General features: G+C 54.9%; 1 protein-coding gene across 1 annotated transcript; it reads left to right on the top strand.

Annotated features, from left to right (window-relative positions):
- Positions 1 to 516: 516 nt before the first annotated feature.
- Positions 517 to 14,563, top strand: AARS2 (alanyl-tRNA synthetase 2, mitochondrial; the record flags this gene model as incomplete). Its single annotated transcript, XM_080700603.1, has 22 exons — positions 517 to 759; positions 1,812 to 2,003; positions 3,253 to 3,398; positions 3,613 to 3,780; positions 4,517 to 4,661; positions 7,776 to 7,921; positions 8,081 to 8,189; positions 8,516 to 8,554; positions 8,649 to 8,760; positions 9,179 to 9,312; positions 9,637 to 9,781; positions 10,002 to 10,174; positions 10,292 to 10,405; positions 10,504 to 10,644; positions 11,834 to 11,971; positions 12,291 to 12,400; positions 12,533 to 12,641; positions 12,882 to 13,004; positions 13,166 to 13,276; positions 13,785 to 13,868; positions 13,958 to 14,068; positions 14,399 to 14,563. 22 exons carry the CDS (start codon positions 517 to 519, stop codon positions 14,561 to 14,563), a joined length of 2,958 nt encoding a protein of 985 aa, XP_080556729.1.
- Positions 14,564 to 25,604: the final 11,041 nt, after the last annotated feature.

The raw sequence follows: 25,604 nt of genomic DNA, 5'->3' as shown, positions 1-25,604 counted from the left end.
TTTGAAACTAGGTCTCACTAAGTTGCAGAGGGCCTCACTAATGAGCTGGGGATGTCCGTCAATCGCAATCCTCCTGTCTCAGCCTCCCAAATGCTGGGATTACAAGTGTGCACCACCGCGCCCGGCTTAAGTCATACATCTTAATTGGGTACAAGATGGTAAAAGCATATGTGTACCACACACAATCGAATCCACGCCTGTTCAGTGCAACCCCATTGGTAAGCTTACAAAATCAATAATTACCTCCTAACAATTACTGCTAGAATATAGATTTTGGAAGGCAGGGCACTTTTTAATTAACTCTGTTACTAGTGGACTCGGAGTGGCTAAACGCCTATCCTAGAGTAGACTGATGAATATGTTGGATGCTAAGGGAATGAAGGGCCTACTATGTGCCGGGCTCTGCAGACGCTGACTTTGAGTCCTCCGCCCGCTAGGGGTCGCTGTCGGAAGCAAACGTCCGGCCTCCTTGCAACGTCCCTCTTTGACCCCGTGAAGCCGCTGCCCGGAGATGGGATGGCGGCGCCGGTGGCCGCGGTGGCCGGGCGGCTGCGGCGGGCCATTCAAAGGTCGCCCCCATGGCAGCGCCCCTGCCGCCGGCCGCTCTCCTCCGAGCCCCCCCCGGCGCAGGGATCGGCCGTGCGGGATGCCTTCCTGAGCTTCTTTCGGGATCGCCATGGCCACCGCCTGGTGCCCTCCGCCTCCGTGCGGCCCCGGGGCGACCCCAGTCTGCTTTTCGTCAACGCCGGCATGAACCAGGTGGGGGCTGGGCTATGCTAATAGGGGGCGGGGTTTGTGGCGTTTCCGGAGAAAGGTGCTGCGGGATTGGGCAAGATGAGCGAGGGGCGGAGCGAAGAGAGGGAAGGGAGGAAGGCAGGCAGGCATTCGGAGCAAAGGGTGTGTAGGGGGGTTTTGGGGACAGTCTGGGCTTAGTTAAGGTCTGAGAAGGCAGGATCTGGAAACTTCTGGATACAGATTGAGTTTTAAGGCCCAGTGTAGCAGGTGTGGAGTCCCAAGATAGCGAGGGAGTGGGGACCGACTCGTGGAAGATTTCGTCCTTTGAATAAAGATAACACATACAGCAAATATATGTTCATTGAACACCTATTATGTGCTAGGTAATGTTATCTAAATTTTGAGTTTGATCAAGCGCTTTCTCGGGGCTTTGTTTTCTCAAATATACACTGAGGATGGGATGCGAGATTAACCTTAGAAGCTATTCAAGATGCGTACTAAATGCTCTTTTTGAAGCCCTGCCAAGTAACCTATGATCTCAGTTTTGGCCCCTTAAATTACTGGAGTGCGAGCCGGGTGTGGTGGCGCACGCTTGTAATCCCAGTACTTGGGAGACTGAGAGGAGGATTGCAGGTTCACAGCCACCCTCAGCTACTTAGAGAAACCCTCCACAACTCAGTGAGACCCTGTTTCAAAAATTTTAAAAAAGGGCTAGGGATGTAGCTCAGAGGTACAATACCCCTGGGTTCCATCCCCAGTGGCATAAAAAAAAAGTGGTCCCCAACCACCAACACATTCCTCCTTCTTTACCTTTTCCATTTGCTAGCAGGTTTCTGGCTCAGGATTCAGGGTTTATTTACTCCTCCTCTGATTCACACACATCAGAGGTGGCTGCCCCAGGTCCCCAGGTCATCCCCCTGGACCAAGACCATAGTAGGCCCTCAGGTAGTTCCCCTGGGCCAAGATCATGCTATGCTCTGAGTTAGCTTGCAGTCTGAGCAGCCATCACTGTGCCCAGCCCCATCTTTCCCTCTAGGGAACTGAGAGACCCCCTTCTCCCCTTAACGTGCTTCTAGTTCAAGCCCATCTTCCTGGGCACTGTGGACCCACGAAGCGAGATGGCCGGCTTCCGGCGTGTGGCCAACAGTCAGAAGTGTGTGCGGGCCGGAGGCCGTCACAACGACCTGGAGGATGTGGGCCGAGACCTCTCCCATCATACCTTCTTTGAGATGCTGGGCAATTGGGCCTTTGGGGGTGAATATTTTAAGGTAAGTCTCCAGGGAGCTCAAGAGTTAGGATAGGATCAGTAGTCAGCCAAGAAGGGGGTCAGGGCGAACAGGTATAACCGGAATGTATGTCAGTTCCTTCATTGCATGGTAAGCCCTTTAGGGCAGATTGTGCCTCTTGCCTACTGGCTTGTCGAAATTATCATATGAAAGTTGGGCCTGGTCCTAACTGCCTGTAGTCCTAGCTGCTTGGAGGCTGAAACAGAAGGATCACAAGTTCAAGGCCAGCCTGGGCAACTTAGTGAGACTTTCTGTCAAAATAGGGCTGGGGAGCTGGGCATGGTGGTGCATGCTTCTAATCCCAGTTTTTAGGAGGCTGAGATGGGAGGATCATGGTTTGCAGACAGCCTCAGCTACTACTTAGTGAGGCCATTTGCAACTCAGTGAGACCCTGTTTCAAAAATAAAAAGATTAGCCAGGCGTGGTGGTGCAAGCCTGTAAGCCCCGTGCTTGGGAGGCGGAGACAGGAGGATTGAAGCCATCCACACTGGCTTAAGAGACCCTGTTTCCAAATAAAAAAAATATATAAAATAGGTCTGGGAGTGTAGCCCGGAGGTAGAAGGGTTTCCAGGAGCCCCAGTACCACCAAAAAATAATAATAATAAAATAAATAAATAAATAAAAAGATTAAAAAATAGGGCTGGAGGTGTAGCTCAGAGGTACAATGCCCCTGAGTTCTATTCCCAGTACCACAAAAAGAAAGAAAGAAAGAAAGAAAGAAAGAAAGAAAGAAAGAAAGAAGATAAAATAAAGAATAAGCCAGGCGTGGTGGTGCACACTTGTAATCCCAGGGCTTGGGAGGCTGAGACAGGAGGATCACTCAGGTTCGAAGCCAGCCTCAGCTAGGCTCTCGGGAACTTAGTGAAACCCTGTTTCCAAATAAAGTATAAAATAGGTCTGGGAGTATAGCCCAGAGGTAGAAAGCCCCTGGGTCCCACCCCAGTACCGATAAATAAATAAATAAATAAATAAATAAATGATAAAATATAGGTCTGGGAGTGTAGCTTGGAGGTAGAATGCCCCTGAGTTCCATCCTACTACTGCGAAAAAAAAAAAAGAAAAGAAAACAGAAAATAGCTCAGAGGCAGAAAAGGTCGTGGCTGGTTGTTGGAGGAGGGTGGGCAGTGGAAATGTCTCAGTACGAGGCCTGGACTCCCACGGCTTGCTTGGCACATCGGTAGAGCCTCTCTTGCCCGCCTCCCTCTCCGCCCGCTGCTGGGTTCCCCCGCAGGAGGAGGCTTGCAGTATGGCCTGGGAACTGCTGACTCAGGTCTACGGGATCCCCGAGGACAGGCTCTGGGTCTCCTACTTTGGTGGCGACCCCAAGACAGGGCTGGACGCAGACCTGGAGAGCAGGAACATCTGGCTCAGCTTGGGGTAAGTCGGCCCCTCCTACGTCCACTCCTGGAGGGCGGGGGGAAAACAGACTGCCAGCCCCGGTCCTCAGACTCAGCATCTTCCAGGATACTGGGGGTCAGTCCTGTTCCTCCTCTTTTCGAGCTGGGACTTAGACTAAAGAGGGGCTCCATGGCAGAGAGGTCCCAGCTTCTGAATCCGTCCACCTCCCATTGCTGCCCGGCTTTCTCCCCAGTGTGCCTGCCAGCCGAGTGCTTTCCTTTGGGCCACAAGAGAACTTCTGGGAGATGGGGGACACTGGCCCTTGTGGGCCCTGTACGGAGATCCACTATGACCTGGCTGGTGGGGTAGGAGCCCCCCAGCTCGTAGAGCTTTGGAATCTGGTCTTCATGCAGCACAACAGGTAACAGGGTGCTGAAGCAGGAGAAGCCCTGGTTAGAAGTAAAAAAGGTGGTGCCAGAGCCGGGCGTGGTGGCGCACGCTTGGAATCCCAGCATTTGGGAAGCTGAGACAGGAGGATCGCGGTTCGCGGACAGCCTGAGCTTAAGGGAGGCCCTTTGCAACTCAGTGAGACCCTGTTTCAAAATAAAGAATAAACAAAATGGGGTTTTGGGTGCAGCTCAGAGGTAGAATGCCCCTGGGTTTTATCCCCAGTACCTCAAGGGGAAAAAAAAGAAGTAAAATAGGCGGCCACCAGGAGACCATCCACTTCTTATAAAGACACTTAAAAGGCACTTAGTATGTGTCAGGTACATTTCTAACCGGTTTTCAGATATTACCTGATTTAATCCTAACCTTTGCTCATAATTTAAACTAGTCTCTGGCCTCTTAGTATATAATGGAGTTGAATGTGATGATCGCTACAATTTCCTTCTAGCCTTGACATGTCTTTCTCTAAGGGCAGAGAATTCTGTCCCAGTAGGCGATGCCTGGGTCCAAGCAAGGGCTCAACCCGGGGTGCAGGTGGAGTTAGCCCTTTATGAAAAAGGACCCACGGCCATGGTCACCTTCTATGGCTGTGGGTGGGCGGAGTTCTGCCCACCTGGTGCCTCCTGCTGCCAGCCCGCTTGGGCGCCCCGGCCTCCACTCCACGTGGCACCGGCTGCACACCTGTAACCTTGCACACGTTCCCCGGCCAGAGAAGCAGATGGGAGCCTGCAGCCCCTGCCCCAGCGGCACGTGGACACAGGAATGGGCCTGGAAAGGCTGGTGGCCGTGCTGCAAGGCAAGCGCTCCACCTACGACACGGACCTCCTGTCCCCGATTCTCCACGCCATTCAGCAGGTGAGCCCACCCCGCCTGCTGGCGCCACCCTCGGCCCCTTGCTTCACACTCCTACTGAGGATTCGCTTTTCCTGGCACGCGGGAGAGTGACAAGCCCAGGATCCTGGGGGTCAGGTGTGAGGCTCGGGTTCATTGCTCTTTATTTGATGTTGCTCCTAATTCCTCCCTTCCTTCCTTCATATATCGAGGGAGCCAGGCGTGGTGACACACGCTTGTAATCTCAGCATTCAGGAGGCCAAGACAGGAGGATCATGGTTCAAGGACGGCCTCAGCTACTTAGTGAGGCCCTTTGCAACTCAGTGAGACCCTGTTTCAAAGTAAAGAATAAAAGGGCAGGGGGCTTAGCTCAAAGGTGGAATGCCCCTGGGTTCCATCCCCCCCCAAAAAATGTCGAGGGCCTGCTACTTCACATTGAGTTCTTTGTGCTTGGTACAGAGGATCTAGCCGTAAACCAGACGAAAGAACACGGAGATTACCCTCTAATTTGAGAGCTGGGCAATGCATCAGTGTATGAAAGAACAAGATAGTAGTCTAGAGAATGTGAACAGGTAATAAACAAGGTAATAATAACTGGGGAGATAGAGAGGAACAGGAGACAAGGTGACCTTGGAGCGGAAACCTCAGAGGAGCCAGCCACAGGAAGCTTACTGCAGGCAGAGGGGACAGCTGCTACCAAGGCCCTGGGGCAGGCAAGGACCGGATGCGTGCCAAGAAACTAAGGGCAGGGGTCGACTGAGGTGGAGCCCCAGGAGACGTAGCTGAGCACGCTTCCATTCGCCTTTGCCGAACACCCTCCATGACGGAGCCACCACTGCTCAGGCCGCGGGGTGAGGGCCGGCCGTGTGGTTGGCTCGGCTGGACTGCTTGTTGGGTATTGTGCGAGCTTGCCATCATCTGTGGTCTGCTGGGAGGCAGCTCTGTCTCTGGGCGTTGGCTGGCCATCAGTCGGGGTGAGTGCATCGTGTCTGTCCTCGTCCAGCCGGCTGGCCCGGCCTGTTCACACTGCCGCTGGGCAAGGTGCCAAGAAAGAGCGCGGGAGGGCAGGCTCAGAACAGCATCCTTTTCGCGGTGTTCTATTGGCCAGAGCAAGTCCCAAGCCAGCTCCAGGCGCAGGGGTGGAGAAATAGATTCTCTCCCTTGAGGGGATGTAAGTAGAAATTTTCATCACAGAGTGCTCAGGAAAGGACCGTTTTTGTTTTTTGTTTTGCGGGTCTGGGGATGGAACCCAGGGGCATCTTCCTCCGAGCTACACCTCTAGCCCTACATTTTATTCTTTACTTTGAAACAGGGTCTCACTGAGTCGCAGAGGGCCTCACTAAGTAGCTGGGGCTGTCCTCGATCCACGATCCTCCTGTCAGCCTCCCAAATGCTGGGATGACCAGCGTGGCCACCGCGCCGGGCTTTGTCTTGTTGGATTGCTGTTTTCTTGGTACCGGGGAGTGGACCTGGGAGCATTCTACCGCCACGCCGTACCCCAGCCCATTTTATCTTAGGTTTTGAAACAGGGTCTCACCAAGTGGCTTAGGCGGCCCTGAACAGGCCTGGGTTTGTTGTTGTTGGTAAACACTCTAGCACCAGAAGAAGGCAGAAGTCAGCCCTGGCGGCTGAAGAGAAGCCTTATTCTGTGTGGTGAGCTGGCTCAGGGAGGAGGGGCGGGTCCTGCCGTGCACTCTCTCTAAAGGCCACTCCTGCTGCTGCCGCAGGACGGGCCTGCGGGAAGATAGGAGTAAACGCAGAGAAAACAGTTAGGAAGTGACTCTGAGGCCAGGCGAGAGATACTTTAAGAGGTGCTAAGGCACTGGAGAGAGGTGGGTGGGCTGGCCAGGGCATGGCGGGTCGAGAGGACGTGGAGGGGGGCAGATGGACTGGAGAGCTCAGAGGCAGAAAAGAGACCCAAAGATGACTCCGACTGGGAGGACAGGGTTATTGACTCAAAGAGTGACAGGGCTGTTTACTGACTTGGGGAAGAGGCAGGTTGGAATCCCGGATCTAGAGGCAGCGTGGGCATGCGCACAGCCCGGGGCCAGGAAGGCGGGAGAGGCTGGGTTAGAAGCGAGCGCTTGCAGGTCAGACAGGCCTGCTCCTGATGACCTGTGGGGCCGTGGACTTAGCTTCTCTAAGCTTCTGTTTACTTTTCTTTCAAGCAAAAATAATAATACCTCCCGCAGTCGAGTGTGGTGGCGCACACTTGTAATCCCAACATTTGGGAGGCTGAAACTGGAGGATCACAGTTCACGGCCAGCCTCAGCTACTTAGTGAGACCCTTTGAAACTCAGTGAGACCTTGTTTCAAAATAAAGAATAAGTACACAATGGAATTTTACTCAGCCATCAAAAAAAACCTCAATTACATCATTTTCAGGGAAATGGATGGAACTGGAGGACATTATGCTAAGTGAGATTAGTCAGTCACAAAAAAATAAGAAATCAGATGCTTTCCCTAATATGTGAGAGTTAGGGAGAAATGGGTCATAGGAGGAACTCTAGATGAAAAAGGAAATCCTATAGAGGAGCAAACAAGACAACCTAAAGGAAGAGAAAGGAGGGGGGAAGAGGAAAATCTCTAAAACACACAATGTACTTAAACATATCGAAGTCAACCACTAAGCCAAGCAAGGGAGGGAGGGACGGGGAGGGAATGGGGTGGGAATTGGGTAGGGGTTAAATCAGCGATGAGTACATGTTTGTACACACAGTTTTTTACCCAAAAAATAAAATAAAATAAAAAAATACAAAATAAAGAATAAAAAAAAAATGGGGCTGAGGTGTAGCTTGGAGATAGAATGCCCCTGGGTTCCATTCCCAGCACCGAAATAATAATAGTAATAATAATAATGCCTCCTGAACGGGGCTGTTTTAGGGACGGACATCACATCTCCCAAGGGTGCACCCAGTTGATAGGAGTTGAGGAAGTGACAACGGCCAGGGTCCTTGTTCAGGTCGTGAGCCACAGGAGGGCAGGACGGTGCCCACTCAGCCAGCAGCTTCTCCCAAAGGCCGTTCTGGGGATGGTTGGCTTTGGGGTGGGGGCTCATGTTCTAGGGTCAAGGAAGCACACCCACCCCCAGGCCAGATCAGGCAGGCCCGACTGCCATATCTGTGTCCTGCTTTTCAGGGCTCCGGCGCGCCCCCGTACTTGGGCCGGGTAGGAGCAGCAGACGAAGGCCGAGTAGACACAGCGTACCGGGTGGTGGCTGATCACATGCGCATGCTCAGCGTCTGCATGGCTGATGGCATCACCCCGGGGATGTCAGGTGCCCCGTGAGTCTGAAGGGCTCCAGAGGGGCGGGGAGGAAACGGAGAGGTGGGTGGGCTGGGCAGGTGCACTGGAGGAATGGGGAGGGGAGGAGTGGGAGCCCCCACACACACGTGGCTGCCAGGGGCTGCTGGGGTTCATATCTGGGCTCTGAATGTCCCCAGGCTGGTTCTTCGTCAGATTCTCCGCCGAGCCGTCCGGTTCTCCACCGAAGTCTTACGGGCACCGCCCGGCTTCCTCGGCAGCCTGGTACCAGTAGTGGTGGAGACTCTGGTAAGGGCAGAGCTTCTTCCCTCCTCCCTGGGCCCTGGGGGAGCCCTTGCTGAGCCCAGACAGTGCCCCTGGCCCGGGCACCCGGGACTACTGCCCTGAGCCTTCAGCCCAGCATCCTGTGTGCAAAATAAGAAAGCGGTCCTTGTTCGCAAGAGGCAGCCAGGCTGCAGGAGGCTCCTTGCCTCGGTCAGTGACCTTCTGACCTTGGATCCCCCCTTGCCTGTACCTTGTCCCCCAGTTCCTCAGAGCATCTAGGCGTCGTCAGGGAGGCCTGGGTGGGGGCCTAGAGCATGGTTGCCTGTCACTTTTCTCCATCTCCCCCCCAGGGAAACGCTTACCCAGAACTGCAGAAGAACTCAGCCCAGGTACAAGGCTCAGGTGGGAGGGAGGGGCTGGGGGAGGGTGCCCGAGGAGACCCTCTCCCCAAGGAGACCCAGCTGCAACGCCTGCCCGGTTCAGATCGCCAGCCTGGTGTCCGAGGACGAGGCAGCCTTCCTGGCCTCCCTGCAGCGGGGCCGGCGCATCATTGATCGTACCCTGAGGCGCCTGGGACCTTCGGATGTGTTCCCTGGTGAGTGGGGGGCCTGGCCGAGGTACAAGGAGCCCACACACATGGCGGGGCAGGGAGGGGAAGGAGCTTCGGCCAGCCCAGCGCCTCCCTCCTCCTGCCCCATGCCTCTGCTGAGCTCTCCTGTCCTCACCTGCACCCCCTCCCTGTCCTTACTCCACACTCCCCAGCCAGCCAGGCGGGCTGTGCTCAGACCGGCCTCCCTGTTCCTCTGAGGTGCCTGGGCTGCCCCTGTTTTGGGGTGTGAAGCCTGAAGGGGACCCCTCACCTGGGGTCCCTGGCATGGGGCAGGTGCTCCCACTTGGCAAATGGTGGCTTCTGTGTGGGCAGAGAAGTCCTGGCCCCGGCTCTCCCTCACCTCTCACCTCTCCCTTTGTCTGACCCCTCCCCTCCTCAACACTCCCGTCTTCCTTCCTCGAAGCTGAAGTGGCCTGGTCCTTGACACTGTCTGGGAACCTGGGGCTCCCGCTGGACCTGGTGGAGCTGATGCTGGAGGAGAAGGGGGTGCAGCTGGATTTTGCCGGGCTGGAGCGGCTGGCCCAGGAGGAGGCCCAGGTACTGAGGGGAGCACCCCCATGCTGGGTTCTGTTGGGGTACTTCAGCCCTCGCCCAAAAGTTTTCAGGCCAGAGCTACAGCTGCCAAGAAGTATGCCGAGCTCAGATCCGTGCGTGCCCCCACGGGGATCAGGGACAAACCTCAGGCCCTGCTCAGAGCCTGGGAGACGCCAGCACAGCGTCCTGGAGGGGCCACGGGGCAGTGCCCAGCGGGTGGATGCACCAGGCCCTGGGGTCATTCCAGGGAGGCCCCGGGGTCAGGGCTGTGTGAGGCCAGATCCCACGTGCTTCTCCCCACCAGTCTCATCCACACCCGTCCCGCAGCACCGGGGGCAGCAGGCAGAGCGTGTTCAAGAGCAGGGCCTGCACCTAGACGTCCACACGCTAGGGGAGCTGCAGCGCCAGGGAGTGCCTGCAACCGATGACAGCCCCAAGTACCACTACTCCCTGCGGCCCGACGGGGCGTACGGTGAGAGCGGCCCCCCCGCGGGCGCCACCAGCTGGCCTGCCCTCGTGGGGAGGAAGTCAAAGGCGACAGCTTCCAGCCCCTGTTCCTTCCCTAGGGCAGTGTAGCCACCAGGGGTTGCTGTGGCCCCTAGCTGGGCGCCGGTTGGTCTCAAGTCACAGACCCTCCCTTCCCACATCCCCAGCCCCTGCCTAGCACAGATAACCCTCCCGCTCCCTGGCAGAGTTCTGCATCTGTGAGGCACAGGTGCTACAGCTGTACGCCGAGGACGGGACGGCCGTGGCCTCCGTGGGGGCGGGCCAGCGCTGCGGCTTCCTCTTGGACAGGACCAACTTCTACGCTGAACAGGGAGGTCAGGCTTCTGACCGTGGCTACCTGGTGCGGGCAGGGCAGCAGGTGAGCATCCCCACCCAAGGCTGGCGCCTGTGGGAGGCCAACCCAAGCCAGGATGGCAGCCACGGGAGGCAAGGGCCGCCAGCCATCTCTGGGTGTCTTGGCCCTGCCTCTTCCCAGGATGTGCTGTTCCCTGTGGCCCGGGCCCAAGTCTATGGGGGCTTCATCCTGCACGAGGCAATGGCCCCTGAAAGCCTGCAGGTGGGGGACCAGGTGCAGCTGCATGTGGACCCGGTAAGGACCCCACCCTAGCTGGGCTCGAAGCACCTCAGGCCCTTTGTGCTCATTGCCCCCCGCCCCCAGCGAGGCCCCAGGTGACGAGTGTGTTGCAGGCCTGGCGTCTGGCCTGCATGGAGAAGCACACGGCCACCCATCTGCTGAACTGGGCGCTGAGGCAGACCCTGGGCCCTGGCACGGAGCAGCGGGGCTCCCATCTCAACCCCGAGCGGCTGCGCTTTGATGTGGCCACCCAGGTAAGCCGATGCAGAGAGACCGGCTCTGGTGTGGGGACCAGCCGCCCACCTGCCCGAGCCTAGTGCCTGCCACCACTCAAGCCGCTCTTGCTCAAGTTGGGCTGCCTTCCCCTTCTCTGCTGCCCTTGCCCCCTCGCTCAGCTCCATCAGCCCATCAGGACACACTGCTGACCACCTCCCGGTTCCCACCAGAACTCCCCATCCTGCCTGGACACACACACACTCACACACACACACACACACACACACACACACACACACACACTTTTTTCTTTTTGTGGTACTGGGGATAGAACCCAGGGGCTATCCATCTCCGGGCCACACCTCCGACCTATTTTTTTTTTTCCAGTACTGGGGATGGAACCCAGGAGCATTCTACCTCTGAGCTCCAACCCCAGCCCTATTTTTTATTCTTTATTGTGAAACAGGGTCTCATTGAGTAGCAGAGGGCCTCACTAAGTAGCTGAGGCTGTCGGCGAACTGCGATCCTCCTATCTCAGCCTCCTAAATACTAGGATTACAAGTGTGTGTCACAATGCCTAGCTAACCCCTGACCTATTTTATATTTTGTTTAGAAACAGGGTCTTGCTAAGTTGCTGAGAGCCTCACTAAGGAGCTGAGTAGCTGTGAAACTGCTCGATCCTCCTGTCTCAGCCTCCCAAGTGCGGGGATTACAACAGTGCGCCACCACGCCCGGTCCTGCCTGTCTATATTGCCCATTGTTGTAAGCCTCCTGAAGACAGAGCCTCCCTTTTCTTTTCTTTTCTTTTTTTTTTTTCTTTTCTTTTCTTTTTTTGGTGGTACTGGGGAGGGAACCCTTCTACCTCTAGGCTATACTCCCAGACCTAATAAATATAAATATATATATATATATATATATATATATATATATATTTTTTTTTTTTTTTTTTTTTTTTGAAACAGGGTCTCTTAAGCCAGGGGGCTGGCTTCAAACCTGTGCGATCCTCCTGTCTCCGCCTCCCAAGTGCGGGGATTACAAGGGTGCACCGCCACGCCCGGCTCTACGTGTTTATTCTTGACCTCTGTCAGTATTCACTGAGCACCTGTGTTGAGCCAGCCACTGTTCGAGAACCTGGGCACAGATCGGGGAACATCGGCTGCGCCTGAACGCGGCAGCCTCAGGCACGGGCTAATGCCTGTTGCCCTGTCCACTTCTCCCCACCCCCAGGTCCCACTGACCCCAGAGCAGCTTCGGACAGTGGAAGGCACCGTGCAGGAGGCTGTGCAGCAGAACGAGGCTGTGTATATGGAGGAGGTGCCGCTGGCACGCACTGCCCACGTCCCTGGCCTGCGCTCTCTGGACGAGGTGAGTTGGGGCAGCCCTTTTTTTTAGTACTGGGGATGGAACCCAGGGCCATTCTAACTCTGAGTTACACCCCCCCAGCCCTATTTTTTAATTCTTTATTTTGAAACAGGGTCTCACTGAGTTGAAAAGGGCCTCACTAAGTAGCTGAGGCTGACCGTGAACCCCATTGTCTCAGCCTCCTGAATGCTGGGCTGGCAAGATTGCGCCACCAGGCCTGGCTTGGGGGAGCCCTCTTGGTGGAGATAGCCGCCCCCTCCAGGCCTTGCCAGCAGGCTTCCTTGTTGTCCTTCATCAGCGGCCTGTCCCCTCTCGTGCACAGGTGTACCCAGACCCGGTGCGGGTGGTGTCGGTGGGGGTGCCCGTGGCCCGTGCGTTGGACCCAGCCTCCCAGGTGGCCCTGCAGACCTCTGTGGAGCTCTGCTGTGGGACGTGAGTCACTCCTCTGCCCTGCCCTGCGGCCTGGGATCCTTACCCTTCCATGGGCCTTGGAGCCACCAGCCCTTGGTTCGGGGCTTAGGCTTCTTCCAGCATCCCTGGCTTTCTCCCTCCTCCTGCCCACAGACACCTGCTACGCACAGGGGCCGTGGGGGACATGGTAATCATCGGGGAGCGCCAGCTTGCCAAGGGCACCACCCGCCTGCTGGCCATCACTGGAGAGCAGGCCCGGCAGGTCAGCAGGCATGAAGGCTCTGGACATGTTGGAGGGCAAGGGCACACCTCGCCGGGCTCGAGGGGGCCCAGCGGCCTGGATGATGTTCGCATGTGTGCGCTGGACTGTTTGGTGCTGTGACTGAACCTATTAAATATTTCCAGTTTGGCCCTGCCCAGCCATGCATCACAAGCCCCCTGTCCTGGGGCGGTGAGCGAACGGCTGGCAGCCCTGGCCACGCTGTCCCCTCCCTCCCCGCAGGCCCGAGAGGTGGGCCAGAGCCTGGCCCAGGAGGTAGAAGCAGCCACAGAGCGGCTGGGGCGGGGCAGCCGGGACCTGGCGGAGGCCCAGCGGCTCTCGCGGGACGTGGGCCGGCTCACTGAGGTGAGGCGCCCAGTTCCCAGCACCCAGTGGGTGGGGCTCAGCTGGCCCAGATGCTGGTCTGCAGAGTGGGTAACGGTGTCCGCCCTGGGCCGGGTCCCTGCTGAGAGGGCAGCTCTGGGACGGGGACAGGGATAGGGTGGGTGAGCGCTGCTCTGGCCTAGGCCGTGGACACCGCCGTGATGCCCCAGTGGCAGCGAAGGGCACTGCAGGCCACGCTGAAGTCGCTGCAGCGGCGTGCCAACACCGCCCTCCGGAAGCTGGAGATGGGCCAGGTGAGGAGCGGGGCTCACGGTGAGGCTGCGAGACCTGGGGTGGGGGCGAGTCCGGCTGTGCAGGGACGCGCGGGCAAGGGTGGGGGGCAGCATCCTCCTTCACCAGCTTTTTCCCCACTTCTCTCTGCTAAGCTCTGTTGCTGCCCCAGCTCTTCCCTCCCCGGAAAACTCCTAACTTGATGAGTACCGTCCAACCCTTACTGCCCTTGACTGGTCCCCTCCGGGTCCATCTGTGCTGTGGCTTACCTCTGTCACCTTCAGCGACCTATTTGTAGGGGCTGGGAGCTATGTTGGAAAAGCTGGTGCCAGGTGGACAGGGAGGCCCCCAGGAGAACCCCAAAAGGAGGCCATTCTAGGCAGAGCCCTCCCACATCACTGCCACGGCCAACGACCTTCACTGAGCGAGGGGCAGAGGAGGCCGGGAGTCGCCGGCCTGGGTTCAGAGCGGGGGTCAGTGGGAGATCTCAGCCTGTCCCAGCCCCTGTCCTCATCCATGTCCTGACTGCAGGCTGCCAAGAAATCCGAGGAGCTGCTGCAGCGGCATGCAAAGGGGCCTCTGATCGTGGACACGGTCTCCGCCGAGTCCCTCTCGGTGAGAGCTGGTGCGGGGGCTGCCTGGGGCCTGACAGGGAGGCGGCTGGGCCTTGGGAGCCGTGGGTCACCCTGGGTCCTCCCCGCCAGGTGCTGGTGAAGGTGGTGCGGCAGCTGTGTGCACAAGCCCCCGACACGTCCGTGCTCCTGCTGAGTCCCCAGCCGGTGGGCAGCGTCCTGTGTGCCTGCCAGGTGGCCCAGGTGAGAGCAGAGGTCAGCCGCCCAGCCAGCCCCTTCATTCCCCGCAGACAAGGGAGCCGGGGCCGGGCGCAGGTACACTATGTGGACACCCATGCCCAGGACAAGTAGCCTGTCCCTAGAGACAGGGTGCCAGAAGTCTCCCTCGGTACAAGCTCTCCCGGGCCTTGCAGGCGCTCATCAGCCTCCACACGCATCCCAGTCCTTCCCTCCTCCTGTCCCCTTCCCAACCGCCCCTGTGCCCAGCTGGGGAGCAGGTACTGATCACTCAGGCCCCTGAGGGCTGCTGGCATTGGGGTGCTCTGCATTGGCGCCCCTTCTACCTGTTCCCAGGGTGCCACAGCTGCCTTCTCAGCAGAGGCCTGGGCCCTGGCCGTGTGCAGCCACATGGGGGGCAAGGCCTGGGGCTCTCGAGTGGTGGCCCAGGGTACCGGGAGGACCGCTGACCTGGACGCAGCCCTCAGCACGGCCCGAGACTTCGCCCTCAACCAGCTCTGACCCAGGCACACCCTGGGGTCCATATGGACTAGAAGCAAGCCCTGGTACCCAGGAGGCAGAACCTCCCTGGAGGTAGAAGCGGAGGATAGGAGGCTGAACCAGCCCAGGGCTGAGCTGGAGACAGCCACCTGAACCAGGCCGTCCGTGGTACATGGAGATGTGGGTTGCAGAGGCAGAAGTGGACCAGAGACGCTTCATCCCCACCAGATGTGAAGGCTGGAGCACGTCATGGTTTTTCCTAAAAGGGAGGCTGAGACAGGAGGATCACAGCCAGCCTCAGCTACTTAGACCTTGTTTCAAAATAAAAAATAGGAGCCAGGTGTGGTGGCACATGCTTGTAATCCCAGCATTTGGGAGGCTGAGACAGGAGGATCGCAGTTCAAAGACAGCTTCAGCTACTACTCAGTGAGGCCCTCTGCAACTCAGTGAGACCCTGTTTCAAAAATAAAGAATAAAAAATAGGGCTGGGGGTGGAGCTTGGAGGTTAATGCTCCTGGGTTCCATCCTCAGTACTGCAAAATAATTAATTAATTAAAAATAGGGCTGAAGATGTAGCTTGGAGGTAGAATACCCCTGGGTTCCATTCTCCAGTACCACAAAAAATAAATAAAAATAAAATGTATTTTACAGAGGATAGGAAGCTCTGAGAGGTTCTGTTACATGAAAGAGTGCCTTCCACAGATGTGGGGTGCGCACCTGTAACCCTGGTACTTGGGAGGCTGAGCCAGGAGGATCACAGATTGGAGGCCAGCCTCAGCAACATGGCAACACCCTCAGCAACTTAGACCCTGTTTCAAGATTTAAAAAAGGGGGGCCCTGGGGGTGTAGCTCAAGAGGTAGAATTCCCCTGGGTTCAGTCTCTAGTGCCAAAAAAAAAAAAACTGACCTTCCACTCTGGCCTGGCATGAATGCTCATCACCATCCAACCACTGGCACCCAGCACAGAGGCTCAGGACCCTCTCTGGGCCGCCCTCGCCAGCGCCCTGGGGTTCCACACACAGGGCTCGGCGGCGCAGCAACAGACGGCTCCCTGGCCACCACCACCCAGAAGCGTCCGGTGACAGTCACCACAGCTGGGTGACCCTCCCCGATGTCACTGATTTCATTAGCAGTGACTTCTTGTTTTAATTAAGACCCTGTTTTGTTGATGCACTGAGCAACCGATACTGGTCAGTCGCTAAGATCTTGGCGAACACTAGACGACAGTTGCTTCCCAGTGGCCTTTCCCATGGAAGAAACGGGCAGCAAAGAGAAAGAAGAAGCCAGCCATGGTGGTGCAGGTCTGTAATCCCAGTACTTGGGAGGCTGAGACAGAAGGATCAAAGGTTTGAGGCCAACCTCAGCAACTTGGACCTTGTTTTGAAGTGAAAAGGGTGGTGGGGGGGGGTGTAGCTTGGAGGTAGAATACCCCTGAGTTCAATCCCCAGGGGGCTGAGAAGGGAGGGTCACAAGCTTGAGGCCAACCTCAGCAATTTAGCAAGATCTTAGCTTAAAAAGTAAAAAGGAGCCAGATGTGTTGGTGCCCACTTGTAATCCCAGCATTTGGGAGGTTGAGACAGGAGGATAACAATTCGAAGACAGCCTCAGCTACTTAGGCCCTCTGCAACTCAGTGAAACCCTGTTTCCAAATAAAGAATAAAAAATAGGACCAGGGACGCAGCTCGCAGGTAGAATACCCCTGGGTTCCATCCCCAGTACCGAAAAAAAAAAAAAAATAAGAGATAAAAATGAGCCAGACATGGTGGCGCACGCTTGTAATCCTAGTACTTGTGAGACTGAGACAGAAGGATTGCAGGTACGAGCCCTCCACAACTTAGACCCTGTTTCAAACTAAAGAATAAAAAGCCGGGCGTGGTGGCGCACATTTATAATCCCAGAATTCAGGAGACTGAGATCAGAGGATCACAGTTTGCAGACAGCCTCAGCTACTTAGGCCCTCTACAACTTGGTGAGACTGTTTCAAACTAAAGAATAAAAAATAAGGCAGGGGGTATAGCTTGGAGGCCAGATGCCCCTGGGCTCCATCCCCAGACCCGCAAAAAAATAAATAAATAAAAAATAAAAATAAGGCTGGGTGTAGCTCAGAGGTAGAATGTACCTGGGTTCAACCCCCAGTTCCACCAAAAAAAAAAAAAAAAGAAAGAAGGAGAAAGGGCTGGGAATATAACTCAGTGGTAGAACGCCCCTGAGTCCTCAGTACTGCAACAAATAAAAACAAAAGCCAGACATGGCGGTGCACGCCTATAATCCCTGTACTTGGGAGGCTGAGACAGAAGGATTGCAGGTTTGAGGCCAGCCGCAGCACCCTAGGGAAACCCTGTTTCGAGGTAAATAAATATATAAATAGGGCTGCAAGTGTAGCTCTGGGGTAGACTGCCCCTGGGTCCCCAGTCCCCAAAACAGGGTGCTGGGACATACGTAGCTCAGTAGTAGGGAGCGCTTGCCTAGCGTCTGGGACGCCCTGGGTTTAATCCCCAGCACCCAAATAAAAATTAAAATGAAGGAAGAATGGAGATCGGAGGCCGCGGTGGCGCCACTGCCTCACCTGAAGGTGGCCCCCAGCCTGGGAGCTGGGGGACGCGTGTTCCAGGCTACTCTGAGCATGAGCGGACAGTGGTAGGAAGTCAGAGCGCTGGAGTCACACCAACCGCGGGCATGTGTTTATTTGTGCTAGAGAATGCACTCAGGGTGTGCCACCTCTGCGCCACGCCCCTAGCCCTGTTTTACCTTTTATTTTAAAACAGGGTCTCACTAAGTTGCAGAGAGCCCCACTAAGTAGCTGAGGCTGGCCGTGAACCTGCGATCCTCCCGTCTCAGCCTCCCCCCAAGTACTGGAATTGCAAGCCTGCGCCACCACCATGCCAAAGCTGGAAACATCTGCAGCTGGCAGGAGGGGGCGAGGAGCGGACGCCGTCCACCCCCACCGGAACAAAGTGGCCCAGCTTGGAGCCAGACACAGCGATTCCACCCACAGCAATCGCCCCTCAGGCCCTGGGGGCCAAGGCCCGCCCCCTAACGACGCGAGCGTCCTTAACGACCGTGCAGCGCGCAGGCAGAGCGGACACCCACCTGGACTGGAAGCCCCTCCAACGCCCTCAGCCCGCGCTGGCCCCACCTGTCCCTGCCACCGTCTGCAAACTGGCCCGGAGGCCTGGAGTCCTGATAAAGGGAGTGGGGAAGGGCGGAAGAGGAGCGGGGAAGTGGGGCGTCGGGTAGGTCGCGGTGGGGGGGGGGGCACAGTTCTAGGCCCTGGAGCCTCATCCCCTCCCCTCGGGAAGGGCGTCCCCAGCTGTGAGGGCTGCAACCCTGCGGGGGTGGGGGGCAAAAGCTTCCGGCACCTCCCCCAGCAGCGCAGGTCGGTTTCCCTTGGTTACCAAGCAGTAGCCAGAGGCTTCACCCCAGGTAGGATGGAGGACCGACCTGCTGGCCTTTGGAGCTGAGCTTCCCTGCTGGGGTGTCTGAGGGAAGGTGGGGTGCCTGTGGGCTCCCTTGGGAGACAGCCACTTAGTGGGCAAGAGCCTGAGGGACCAGTCCAGGCCGTTTCACCGGGCCAGAGACCCACCACCTGGCTCCTCTTCTTGTGATCCCGCAAACCGGGAATTCCTAGTTGGAGTGACTTAAGACACGGTGGTCAGGAAGGATGAAGGCAGGTAGAGGGAACAGACGAAAGCCCGGGTCTTTTAGGAGGCTCGCCATAGGGCGTCAAGGGGGGACGGCCTGGGTGGGTCAGGCTAAGAAGGCAGAGGAAGCTGGGTCAGGGGAGTGAGGGAGGCGGGCCACTAAAGCCCGGGTACCTCCAAGGGGGTGTCCAGGGACACAGAGGAGCTCATGGGCAGAAAGAGGGCAGGCACCTGCTTCCCAGTTAAGAGAAACGGATGCCACCTGGTATGGTGACACAGGCCTGTAATTTCAGAACCTGGGAGGCTGAGAAAGGGGGATCACAGGTTAGAGGACAGCCTCGGCAATGTAGCCGACCCTCAGTAACCCTTTTTCAAAATAAAATAAATAAGCCTGGCGTGGTGGCGCACGCTTGTAACCCTGCGCCTGGGAGGCTGAGACAGGAGGATCCCACAGGTTCAAAGCCTGCCTCAGCTACTTAGTGAGGCTCTCAACAACTTAGTGAAACCCTGTTTCCAAATAAAGTATAAAATAGGTCTGGGAGTATATCCCAGAGGTTGAAAGCCCCTGGGTTCCACCCCTAGTACCACCAAAAAAATAAAAAAGCCGGGCATGGTGGTGCACACTTGTAATCCCAGCATTCAGGAGGCTGAGACCAAAGGATTGCGGTTTGCAGACAGCCTCAGCTACTTAGTGAGGCCCTCTGCAACTCAGTGAGACCTGGTTTCAACATAAAGAATAAAAAATAGGGCAGGGGGGCCGGGCGTGGTGGCGCATGCTTGTAATCCCTGCGCTTAGGAGGCTGAGACAGTAGGATCACACGGGTTCAAAGCCAGCCTCAGCTACTTAGTGAGGCTCTCAGCAACTTAGTGAGACCTTGTTTCCAAATAAAAATATAAAAAAAGGTCTGGGAGTATAGCCCAGAGGTAGAAAGCCTCTGGGTTCCACCCCTAGTACCACCACCAAAAATAAATAAATAAATAAATAAATAAATAAATAAATAAATGCAGCATCTGTTTAAAAAAAATAGGGCAGGGGGTGTAGCTCGGAGGTCAAATGCCCCTGGGTTCCATCCCCAGACCCGCAAAAAAATTTAAAAGGTAAAAAAATAAAAAATAAAAAGTAATAAACAAGCCTGCACACGTGTAATCCCAGTACTTGGGAGGCTGAGACAGCTTCAGCTTCTTAGTGAGGCCCTTCACAACTCAGTGAGACCCTGTTTCAAAATAAAGAATTAAAAATAGGGCTGAGGTCTAGCTCAGAGGTAGAATGCCCCAGGGTTCAAGCCCCAATCCCCCAAAAAAATCTTTTTTAAAGCAGGTTTTTTTTTTAAAGTAGTACATGCTCTTAATCGTATAAAATAAATACAGATCTGTATATGTAAGAAAAAAATTGCCAGGCGTGGTGGTCACGCTTGTAATCCTAGCATTTGGGAGGCTGAGACAGGAGGATCCAGGTTTATAAACAGCCTCAGCTACTTACTTAGGCCCTCTGCGACTCAGTGAGACCCTGTTTCCAAATAAAGAATAAAAATAGGGCTGGGGGTGTGGCTTGGAGGTAGAATGCTCCTGGACTCCATCCCCAGTATCAAAAAAAAAGAAAGAAAGAAAATTGGTCTGGGGGTGTCGCTTGGAGGTAGAATGCTTCTGGGTTCAGTTCTCAGTACCAAAAAAAAAAAGGGGGGGAGAAGGAAAAGTAGACCGCTGCCAAGGTAGCCTCAGGCTGCGGCTCCGACCCGACCCCCCCCCCCAACGCCTTGGAAGGAGCGGGTCTGCGTGAGCGGGTCTGCGTCTGCGGGTCTGCCTTTCATTTCTGCCTGGTTCGCCCCCGCTGCACACAACAGGCCTTGCATGTGTGAGGGAGACACTTTTCAGCAGCTGGGGCTCCAGATCCTATGAGCACGCGTCCTTCTGTCTGCCTCCTCTTGAGCAAATCCTGAGACGTTCTCTGATTGGCTGGCATCAGGCAGCCAGCCCTGAACCAATCCCTCTGGCCCCAAAATCCCTCTCTTGGCCAAAATCTATTCTTGGAAGTAGATGGGGCAGCCTCAAATCCCAGCTCCCTCCTCTAAAGCAGGCCTGGCCAAGGGTTGGAGACCACGAAGGAGTGGGGAGCAGGCCTGTGTCCTGATGGCCGGGGTGCTCAGTCGTGCATGAGTGTGGGGACAGGGTGGCCAGTCAGGTCAGCTGGGGGACACACGTACCACAGGGCTGGGGCTCTGACAAAGCGAGGGCTTGTTTGGTGAGCAGGGGACATGACAGCCTGAGGAAGGGGTGCTTGAGCTCAGATTCAATGGACCAGCGGCCATCCCTCTCCCAGACAAGGTGCTGGGAAGGGCAGAACAGACACAGGGCAGTGGAACAGTGGGTACAGTACCCCAGATGCTAAGAGAATTGTTTTGTTTTATTTTGTGTTTCTGGTGCTGGCTACACGCTACCTTCCCAGCCCTTTTTTTTTTTTTTTAAACAGGGTTTCATTAGGCTGATGGGAGTCTCACTATTTGCTGAGGCTGCCCTCGAACCTGCAATCCTCCTGTCTCAGCCACCTAAGTACTGGATTACAGGCGTGTGCTGCCATGCTGGGCTACAAAGAGGAGTTTATTCAGAGAGCACCCAGCCATGGAGGGAGGAGATGGAGAAGCTGGCTCTGCCTAGAAGCCATGGGGAGCCACAAAAGGCCTGCCTCAGATACCTGTGTGGCCACCGCATGGGGGGGGGTTGACCTGAGCAGACCGGGGCCAGGGGCCACGCAGCCAAGGACACCATGCAGGTAGACGGTTGAGTCAGGGAGCCAGGAGGCGCCCCGAGGCCTGAGTCTGGACCTCAGGAGAAGGTAAAAAGTGAGGCCACCAGGACCCTAAGACCCTCAGCACAGGGGGAGGGGCTGAGCCTGCAACCCAGACTTCTTGAACAGGAAAAGTCAGAGCGTAGGAGGAGAACCAGCAGGTGAGCGAGGCGGGGACAGGACCTGTCAGCCGCATGCCCTCCACATAGCACAAGGGACAGTGCCGCCGCAGTCGTGCTCCTTAACCTTTAAAGTATACATATTTTATAATTATTTTTTTGGTGGTACTGAGGATGGAACCCAGGGGCCTTCTACCTCTGGGCTACACTCCCAGACACTTATTTTTTATATTTTTATTTGGAAACAGGTTCTCTTAAGCCAGCAAGGCTGGCTTCGAATCCCGGCAGATTTTATAATTATATGTATAAAACGCACATATTAGCCAGGTGTGGTGGCACACGCTTGTAATCCCTGCGCTTGGGAGGCTGAGACAGGAGGATCGCACAGGTTCGAAGCCAGCCTCAGCTACTTAGTGAGGCTCTCAGCAACTTAGTGAGACCCTGTTTCCAAATAAAGAATAAAAAATAGGGCTGAGCCGGGCAGGGTGGTGCACGCTTGTAATCCCCGTGCTTGGGAGTCAGAGACAGGAGGATCGCGCAGGTTCGAAGCTAACTGCGAGCACTGGCTTAAGAGACCCTGTTTCCAAATTTAAAAAGTATAAAAAATAGGTCCAGGAGTGTAGCCCAGAGGTAGAAGAGGTTTCAGGAACCCCAGTACCACCAAATAAAAAAAATAGGGCCGAGACGGGCATGGTGGCACACACTTGTAATCCCAGTGCTTGGGAGGCTGAGACAGGAGGATCGCACAGGTTTGAAGCCAGCCTCAGCTACTTAGTGAGGCTCTCAGCAACTTAGTGAGACCCTGTTTCCAAATAAAGTATAAAATAGGTCTGGGAGTGTAGCCCAGAGGTAGAAAGCCCCTGGGTCCCACCTGCAGTACCAAAAAACAAACGTAGACCTGAGGGGTGTAGCTCAGAGGTAGGTAGAATGCCCTTGGTTTCAATCCCCAGTACCTCAAAAAAAAATAGAGCTGGGAGTTTAGCTCAGAGGTAGAATGCCCCTGGGTTCCATCCCCAGTACTGAAAAAAAAAAAAAAAGTAGCAGGTGTCAGGATATGGTCCCAGCCTAAGTCCTTTCACAATGACTTCACACATTCCTTCAGCACCCTTTTCAATTTTCATATACATACGCACGCACACACACACACTTCTGATTGTGTGTGGTATTGGGGATGGAACCCAGGGGCATTCTACCTCCGAGCTACACCTTCAGCCCTATTTTTTATTCTTTATTTTGAAACAGGGTCTCACTAAGTTGCAAAGGGCCTCACTAAGTAGCTGAGGCTGTCTGCAAACTGTGATCCTCTGGTCTCAGCCTCCGGAATGCTGGGATTACAAGCGTGCGCCACCACGCGCAGCAAATATCATCAATATTAATCAGATATTATCTCAGAGGAGTCTACCCCATAGTCCTCCTAGGAAGACATTTTTAAAGCCATTTATTTATTTATTTATTTATTTATTTATTTATTTATTTATTGGTGGTACTGGGGGTGGAACTTAGAGGCTTTCTACCTCCAGGCAATACTCCCAGAGCTTTTTCTATTTTATTTGGAAACAGGGTCTCACTAGGTTGCTGAGAGCCTCACTAAGTAGCTGAGGCTGGCTTTGAACCTGTGCGATCCTCCTGTTTCAGCCTCCCAAGCGCGGGGATTACTAGAGTGCGCCACCACAGCCGGCTCTAGGAAGACATTATTATCCCACTTTACAGGTGAGGAGACTGAGGTTCAGATGGGCTAAGTAACTTGGCCAAGGTCACATGTCTAGTAGCTGGCGGTCGGCGAGCCTCTGAGCAGCATCTGCGCCAGCCCCACCCCTGAGGGTGCTTAGCTGACAGGCTAAACCTTGAGTTTAGGGGTGTCACAATACAGAAATGTCTTCCCCACGCTGCCCTGCCCCCCAACCCCCTCCCTGCCAAGCTCTTCCTCCTTGAGATTCCTGGCAGGCTTGGGCACACCATCTGGTCCCTCCCTTTGCCAAGGACTGCTTGGCTGGATGAGAGCGTTCCTTCCCGGCGGCCATCGGCCATCAGAGGGGAGCACCTGGGGAGGACCGGAAGGTCTCAGGGCCGAGTGCCCAGGGCAAGGGTGCCCGAGCCGGCGAGTGGGAGGTCCCCAGACTAGACACGCTCTGTCTTCAGACCAGACTCAGATGCCTTTTCCCCTCCCACGCCTGGGCTGCTGTTTGAAAGGTTGTAAGGAGCCCACCGAGGGAGGGGCAGCGGAGGGGCTGTACCCTGGACAGGTGTGTGTGTGTCTGTCTGTCTCCCCCCTTATCTCTCAGCCCACTCTGCCCTAAAGGCTAGCAAAGGTTTGATGGACTCATGAATGCCAGAGCTGGAAGACTTAGTATAGATAATAAGTAGCTGGAGCTGGCTATGGTGGCACAGGCCTATAATTCCGGTACTTGGGAGGCTGAGCCAGGAGGATCACAGGTTCAAGGACAGCCTCCACAAATTAATGAGATTTGCAGCAACCTAGCCAGACCCTGTTTCAAACAAAAAAAAAAAAAATTTATAAAATGGCCGGGGGTAGCCCAGCATGGTGGTGCACTCTTGTATTCCTAGTACTGGGAAGGGTGAGACAGGAGGTTTGCGGTTCACTGCCAGCCTCAGCTACTTAGTGAGGCCCTCCGCAACTTAGTGAGACCCTGTTTCAAAATGAAGAATATAAAATAGGGCTGGGGGTGTAGCACAGAGGTAGAATACCCCTGGGTTCCATCCCAGGACCACAAAAAAATAAAATAAGTGAGGCATGGTGGTGCATGCTTGTAATCCCAATACTTGGAAGGCTGAGACAGGAGGATCACAAGGTGAGGCCTCTACAACTTAGTGAGACCCTGTTTCAAGGCCAGGCGTGGTGGCGTATAATCTCAGCACTTGGGAGGCTGAGACAGGAGGATCGCGCAGGTTCAAAGCCAGCCTCAGCTACTTAGTGAGGCTCTCAGCAACTTAGTGAGACCCTGTTTCCAAATAAAGTATAAAATAGGTCTGGGAGTATAGCCCAGAGGTAGAAAAGCCCCTGGGTTCCATCCCCAGTACCATGAAAAAAAAAAAAATAAAATAGGGCTAGACGTGTAATACAGAGGTAGAATCCCCTGGGTTCCATTCCCAGTACCACAACTATAATCTCTCTCTCTCTCTCTCTCTCTCTCTCTCTCTCTCTCTCTCTCTCTCTCTCTCTCTCTCTCTCACACACACACACACACACACACACACACACACACTCATGATGTATATGTATATATAATCTCACACAAAAATAAATGAAAAGAAGAGCTGGGGATGCAGCTCAGAGGCAGAGTGTGCCCTGACTTCAAACCCCAATACCACACACTGTGTGTGTGTGTGTGTGTGTGTGTGTGTGTGTGTGTGAATTATTGGGGGTCAAACCCCCAGGGCATCCAACCTCTGAGCTATACCTCAGCCTATTTTTTTTTTGAAACAGGCTCTCACAATGCTGATGAGAGTCTCACTACCTGCTGAGGCCGTCTTCAAATCTGCAGTCCTCCTGTCTCAGACTTCCAAGTACTGGAATTACAAGCGTGCACCAACATACCTGGCCTATTTTATTTTTTATTTTGAAACAGGGACTCACTACGCTCCTTAGGCTGATTTTGAACCCACGATCCTCCTGTCTCAGACTCCCAAGTACTGGGATTATAGGTGTATACTACTACACCTAGCTCAAAAATATTTTTTAAGGCCAGGCGTGGTAGCCCACACTTGTAATTCTAGCATTCAGGAGGTTAAGACCAGAGGATTGCAGTCCAGGGACAGCCTCAGCTACTTAGTGAGGCTCTTTGCAACTCAGTGAGACCCTGTTTCAAAAAAAAAAAAGAATAAAGCTGGGCGTGGTCGCTCACGCTTGTAACCCCAGCACTTGGGAGGCGGAGACAGGAGGATCACACAGATTCAAAGCCAGCTTCAGCTACTTAGTGAGGCTCTCAGCAGCTTAGTGAGACCCTGTTTCCAAATAAAGTAAAAAAAATAGGTCTGGGAGTATAGCCCAGAGGTAGAAAAGTCCCTGGGTTCCACCCCCAGTACCACCAAAAAATAAAGAATAAAAAATAGGGCTGGGGGTGTAGCTCGGAGGTAGAATGCTCCTGGGTTCCATCCCCAGAACCACAGCAAATATACACTTTGTAGAAACCTGTAAGGAGTGTCTAGCATACAATTCCTGTAACTCCTATAGAGTTATTATTATCTAAATTTTTCAGTCGCGCCTTGCTACAGTTGCGCGTATCATGCATTCCTTGCAGTTCTTGGATGCATTACTTGATTCGCTCCTCCAGATAATCCTGTATTGACTGCTGTTCCCTTCGCTTCCCTTCCCGGAGATAGTATTTGAATTTCAGAGAGGTCCGGCCACTTGCCCAAGGCCACACGACTGGGATTTGCCCCTGGATCTGCTCTACTTCAGAGATGGACCTGGAAGGCCCTCCAGAGTGACTGTGTACCCCTATCTTCTTGCTCTAGGTCCCCGCCCGCACCCAGGGTCAGCAGCCTGAGAAGCTTCCTGT

Source organism: Muscardinus avellanarius (genome assembly GCF_963383645.1).
Source record: "Muscardinus avellanarius genome assembly, chromosome: 8".
NCBI lineage: Eukaryota > Metazoa > Chordata > Mammalia > Rodentia > Gliridae > Muscardinus > Muscardinus avellanarius.
The sequence above is the reverse complement of the archived record's forward strand: the minus strand, read 5'-3'. Positions and strand labels throughout refer to the sequence as shown.